The 6,888-nt window shown below is 38.0% G+C and overlaps 1 protein-coding gene across 2 annotated transcripts in view; it reads left to right on the plus strand.

Annotated features, from left to right (window-relative positions):
• The window catches only part of Cacna2d1 (calcium voltage-gated channel auxiliary subunit alpha2delta 1), a 441,225-nt gene that overhangs the window by 265,514 nt on the left and 168,823 nt on the right, over positions 1-6,888 (plus strand). For both annotated transcript variants that reach the window (XM_005358331.3, XM_005358334.3), the window contains exon 6: positions 6,335-6,464. In XM_005358331.3, coding sequence (XP_005358388.1) covers positions 6,335-6,464 — 130 coding nt within the window. The remainder of the gene's footprint in view (positions 1-6,334; positions 6,465-6,888) is intronic.

A 6,888-nucleotide genomic window follows, 5' to 3' on the forward strand; every position in this document is an offset into this window, starting at 1 on the left:
CCTGTCCTGGAACTAGCTCTTCTAGACCAGGCTGGCCTCGAACTCACAGAGATCCGCCTGCCTCTGCCTCCGGAGTGCTGGGATTAAAGGCGTGCGCCACCACTGCCGAGACTTACTTCAATATTTTTATAGAAAACATTTTGATAACAAATATAACATGTCCTTGTGGATGGAAATTTTTGTCCTGCCTGTTACAACAGCCATTCAGTCCTAAATAAACACAAAGAGGCTTATTAAATATAAATTATATAATAATAAAACTGGCCTATTGTTTAGGGTTAAACACATAATTAGCTCTTTTTTAAACTTTTTATTGATTTTACTGTGCTCTACATTTTTCTCTGCTCCCCTCTCTGCCTCTCCCATGGTTCCATGCTCCTAATTTACTCAGGAGATCTTGTCTTTTTCTACTTTCCACGTAGATTAGATCCATGTATGTCTCTCTTAGGGTCCTCATTGTTGTCTTTTTAAAGCCAACTGGGATTGTCCATTAGCAGATGTTTCTGATTTTATTGTTTATCCTTTTTTTTCCCCTCAAGACTGGGTTTCTCTGTAGCTTTGGATCCTGTCCTAGAACTGACTCTTGTAGACCAGGCTGGCCTTGAACTCAAAGAGATCCACCTGCCCCTGCCTCCGAAGTGCTGGGATTAAAGGCATGCACCAGCACTGCTTAACTAGCTCTTATAACTTTGATTAACTCATATTTTTTCCCTATGTTTAGCCACATGACTTGGTACCTTTTCTCAGTAAGGTATTCTCATCTTGCTTCCTCTGTGTCTGTCTTGCAACCACGTCTCTGCCATTCCTCTTCCCAAAATTCTCCTTGTCTGGTAGACCCACCTATACTTCCTGCCTACTGGCCAATCAGTGTTTCATTAAACCAATACAAGTGACCAATCTTTAGTGTGTGAGAGTATCATCCCACAGCAATGGTTATTGAATGTTGGAGAACGCTAGAGAAGAAATAACTCCTAGTGACAAATGCCACAGTGTTGCTGCCACTTGGCAAGAATATGCCCATTCATTACTGCCTCTTATCTACTGTTTTCCTCCCCAAACAAATGGGATTTTTACATCCATTTTCTTTTTTTCTAATATAAGCATAAAGACTTAGTATCGTAAGACAAATTCAGAGGTCATGTACACTTCCCATAGGATTATTTTTATATTTGATCATTTAATTATATCTTACATAATTGCTGTGACCATTATATCATTTTTGAAAATTCAGTATTTTCCCATATAGATATTGAATGACATTTATATAGATAGTGATGTACCATGCTCATTTCAAGATCTCCAGTGTGTTCTCTCTGTGTGAATGAATGAATGAAATATTTGATCTTGTCTACATACTGCTAGCCTAAGCTCATGTATCCAGTTGTCTGTCGGTTATCTAGTCCTCTACATTTTTGATAGCTGAAATTTGCTGGGCATAAATGTGTATTTGATTTGGTAGAAAGACTGGTTTAAAGTGACCCTATAAAACTGTAAAGAAAGACTACATATTTTAGTTTTTATTTCAGCATTCAAATAACATGTGTCTTTTGTTTGGGGGGTTAATGTAGAGTGGAAGCCCATTTTAGAATGAGCTGGAAATGTTTTCACAACACTCCCCTTTGTGAGATGCCACCTACTTTGAGGACAAGGCTTCTTGGCTGTCTGATACTCTACACAGTAGAAAGATCATTACATAATAGTATCGTTTACCTCACAAATCAGTCACTGAAACCCAGACAACACTGGCTGGCCCAGGACAAGGCTGTTACTAATCCAGCAGAATTGAGGGGATTTCCTCTTACCTGTCTTTCTCACTGCACCCTTTGCAGTGTGTCCTATGTATGCTCCTTTCATGGAATTTTCTGGAGCAGAACAGCTCCAGGACTTTGTGGAGAAGACCAAATCTGTAAAGTGCTTTCATGCAAGCGTGAGGGCCTGAGTTTGATCCTCAAAACAAACAGAAAACCAGCCTTGGCGGTCATGTTAGGTCTATAATCTCAAAAAAAAGCTGGTTTTTTTTTTGTTTGTTTGTTTATCACCCAAATGGTAAAAGCTTGTTATCCTGGGCTAGGAAGGGAGATGCGTGGGGCTGGCTAGCCCGTGAACATAGCTAGGTCCCAGTGAGAAACCATGAGGAATCAAACCTATGGTTCCCATTAGCATCCACACACACACATATGTGCACTGACATCCACAGGAATGTGTGCGCATGCGCGCGCGCACACACACACACACACACACACACACACACACAATTAACTACAAATCTAAAATGTTTCTAATGTAGCCTAAGCTGGGAAAATGGGGATTAATCATCTTACTTAGTACACAATTTCTCAGAGCGTTTTACTTAGTAATAGTAGTAGCCTTTCTTTTTTCCTTTTTTTTATTGAAATAGATCTTTTTCTCACATGCTATAACCTGATTATAGTTTTTCTTTCCTCCATTTCTCCCCCCTCCCCTCCCAATCCACTCCCTTTCTGTTTCTTATTAAAAAATAAATTTCTTATTATCAAGGAGTAATAATATAACATAGTAAGATAAAACAAAAGCTAGCGCATTGGAATTAGGCAAAACCAACCAAAGGACTGGAGCTTGAGAGAAGGCGTGTGAAACAAGCTCTCATTTGCACACTCAAGAATCCCACCAAAACACTCAACTGGAAGCCATTCCATGACATTCCATACGTATAGAGGACCTGGTGCTGACCTGTGCAATCCCTGTGCCTACTGTCTCAGTCTCTGAGTTCATGTGAGCTTTGCTCATGATGATTTAGAGGGCCTTCTTTTGTTCATGATGATTTAGAAAAGAAAGCCTTCTAAATCAGCATGAGCAAGGTTGATACACACTTAGATCTACAATGTTCTCCTGTCTTCAGGATATGATAGTGCGATGTTGGTACAAAGCTTATGGAAGTAACCAACCAATCTGTTTTGACTTAAGGCCCATGCACCCCATGAGACGGAAACCATGCCCAAACAAGAACCTGGACTACAAAACCAAGGACCTGTGGTAAAACCAAATATTAGTCTAAACAAAGCAAAACAACAAAAACAAAACCTGGTACTGAAAACTTCATTTGGTGACAAGACATAGATATTTGGGGTTCTGTTTCCCCATTTTTGGTGATTTCATTTATCTTGCTTTCGTATATATGTATATTTTATGAAACGTATGCTGTATCAGCTTCCCATATTACTCCTTATATGACCCTTACTTTTAGCTGTCATTTCCTGTTATCCCTTGCCTCATCTCCCCTCCCCACCTCCCCACTTGATCCTCCAGTTACATCCTCACCCCAACCCAGCATCATTCATCCAAAACTATCTGTTCTAGCTCACTTTTCTTACTACATCTGTCCTTCTAGTCCCTCATTCTATACTAACAGACATTATAGCATATACTACCAAACAGTACAGAATATACCAATAGACAGTATGAGCCTTACTAACAGATAGTATAGTATATTAACGTGTATATATATATATATATATATATATATATATATATATAGTACAGAGTGTATTAACAGATATACAAGTTATTCCCATTTTCTGCTTATTATGAATAAAGCAGCAAGAACATGCCTGAACAATGTCTCTCTGAGAGGATGAGGCACCCTTTATGTGTATGCCCAAGAGTGGTATAAACCCAGTAGCTGGATCTTGAGGTAAATCATTTCGCTCCTCCTGAGGAGCAGCCACACTGATTTCCACCGAATCTGTACAAGTTTGCCTGGCCCCAGCAATGGATGAGTGTTCCCCTTACTTTACATGCTCACCATCATGAGCTGTCATTTGTTTGATTTAACTTAGCTGCTCTGGCGGCTATAAGATAAAATCTTTATTTTAGTTTGTTATTCTCAGGTGGCTAAGGATTTTGAACATTAAGTGTTTCTCAGCCGCTTGAGTTTCCTCTTTGGAGAATTCTCTGTTTACATCTGTATCACATTTTTATTGGGTTATTTGCTTTCTTGATATCTAGAATTTTATATATTTTTAATATTAGCTGTCTATCAGACGTATAGTTGGTATTCACCATTTTCCCAGCTCATTTCGGGGAGAGATAAACCCTGCACTAGCTCCAAAGAATGCTGCCTTTTGAAACACATTTGACAAATGTTACCATTTTCATTCATCTGCTTTTTAGAAATAATAAAATATATTATAAATGAACGCTAACAAAATTTGGGTATCTGTTATTATGTTTGTTGTGCTTTTCCTAAGTTTTTATGAGTAGACCAGTGAAGAGTCCCATATACCTAGTTTAATTAGTGGTAACTTACAGAAGTACATTTCAGCTTATTCTTCCTCCTAGACTTGTTACCATCCTGGGCAACTCTTGTGTTCTCTATGGTGGCTAGGTCAGAGATGGAACCTGAGCGTCTGTGTTCCAAAACACTGAGTGGTGCTGCTGGCGCTTTGCCACTGATGCCCTAACTACTTTAAAATAAGTATAGTGCTTCAATGTGTTGCCACACTCATTGGTGAGACACCCTGTGATATCCTTCAGTGGTGCTACTAACACTGGCTTACTATTTTCTTAATATCCTTCTCTCATTCAACCTACAGTATCCAAGGATAGATCATGGAGAGTGATTTTTTTTTTAAATGTGTTTAAGTTTCATATTATAAACTCAGAAAAAATCCTCCATTCATGTTTACATTTTTTCTTTCCCCAATCAAGGCCAATGCGTTACATTTCTTAAGTCACACCAGTACTTTGCTTTGTGGTTTCTTATTGGTCATCCCCGTTGCTATATTAGTCTCATCTTCTCTGTATGATCAGTAATTCTCCCATACAAAGAGTTTCAATTTGGGTATGACTCTTGTTAATACATAAATTCTTTTTGTTAATAAATGAAATCCGCATGACCATAGCTTTTCCTGAATGGAAGAACAGTGTTCTGTTTACAAACAATTTTACCAAAGACCAGTTTTGCAGTTAGTACCCTAAATAGACCCATTTGTGTGCAGTGTGGTGATACCACTGTACAGAGTGATGGTTCACTGTGCACAGACAATGCTATCATGGCTTCCTCAACTGACTTCACTACAGAGTGGAGGACTGTACAGAAGTTCTCTTTTGCTGTGCAGATCTACAAAGCTACTAGTTCCGTGTAAATGGTCTTTCTAGTGTTACAAATAGCAAGATATGTTTGTCTCAGTATTTGAAAATACTGCTGTGTTACTTGGTGGGTTACATCTATTAGAACAACAAAATAATAAATAATAAGATGATATAAGCACAACATAGCAAAACAATAAATAAACTATTTTCTCTTTGCAAACTTGTTGGGTTTTTGATCTGACAACATTCTACGAGTTGCTTTATGGCATTTTGTAGTTATTCATGATAATTTTTCTCTATTGTTCATCAGGTTTATCACTTCCATGAGCTGACGAATGCTAGGACTTTTCTGTGCACTGTGTTTGGATATGATTCTTATTCCTAGTTGTTAAGAGTTTAGAATATATAAAACATTTTTCATAATAAAGAAATTGAAAATATGTGTGAACTTAGTATTGAAATTAGCTATGGAAATACCTATAAGGCTATATTTCAATTGAAAAACATGTTTAATATGCAAGGCAAAAAAGTTACAGAAGCATTGTGGATAGGTTCCTCCCCAGGGGATAATAAGGTAACACAGTATGGCAGGCACAAGTAGAGAGGAAAAACGAAAGACAAAATTAACCTTTGACTTTAGCTCTTAGGTCATTGGTTTGCACCATTATTAATGGGATCTTGATGGCTATTTACAAACCTCCGAACTTATGTTTGATTGTATTTAGAGTTGTAATGTTTCTGTTCTTCTTTCATACACTTTCTCTTTAAAACAAAAATGAAACCCTATAGAACAGTTGCAAAAGTCAAGACTATGGCATAAAATAATGATTTTTCATTTCTGTTTTATCCTCATGTGTGCTATCATTTGTTACATTATTGTCTGTGTGCCAATGTAAAGTTAATAACACAAATCCTGAAACTTATTTCAAGTGAGTAATCTCAATTGGGTTGTTCTGTGACATATATACTGTGCTTTAAATCTCCATCTTCATGTGTATCTTAAGAGACAGTGCCAGATGTGTTTGGGATGCTTCCAATTTATAGAAATCGGGAAGCCAGTTAGTTTTAGTTGGGTGATCTGAGCATCTGTGTGGCTGCTAACAACCTGTGTGGAAACACGCATAAGCAGTGCCTTCTGGGCACTACATGTAAAATGTAATTCCATCTTTTGAAGAACACATCCTGAGCAGACAAGAAAGCAAATGTGAAAATGTCTGTTAGCAGATTTTATAAAGTTGTTTATTTTCTTTCTCTTCTTACATAGCCTGAAAGAAATGAGAGTGAGCCAGGCAGCCAACGAATTAAGCCGGTTTTTATTGAAGATGCGAATTTCGGACGCCAGATATCCTATCAGCATGCAGCGGTTCATATTCCCACGGACATCTATGAGGGCTGTAAGTAAAAAGAATATGAGGAACTAGCGGGCAGGGGAGCGCATCTTCCGCGTCCTGTCTAGAGGACACAGCAGGAGCAAGTGGGAAACTGTCTCAGTCACAACTGACACAAGAGTTAGGGTTACAGACCCGAAAAGCCATTTGATGGTAAAATAACCATATGATTTAAGTTCTCTAAACAATAGCAAACTCAAGGTAAGCTTAAGGCAGCATTTGCTAGCGTTAACTTCATCCTAAATTTATTTAGATGAGGAATTATGTGAAGATCCTTGTAAAGTGTATTTTATGGGTAGATGTATTCTGAGGCCATTTTATTAAGGAAATACAGGGTGCATGTATATGCCTTTGTATAACAAATTTCATTTCTCATTAACTTACATTTCAGACACACACACACACACACACACAGAGAGAGAGAGAGAGA

Source organism: Microtus ochrogaster, chromosome 26 (genome assembly GCF_000317375.1).
Source record: "Microtus ochrogaster isolate Prairie Vole_2 chromosome 26, MicOch1.0, whole genome shotgun sequence".
NCBI lineage: Eukaryota > Metazoa > Chordata > Mammalia > Rodentia > Cricetidae > Microtus > Microtus ochrogaster.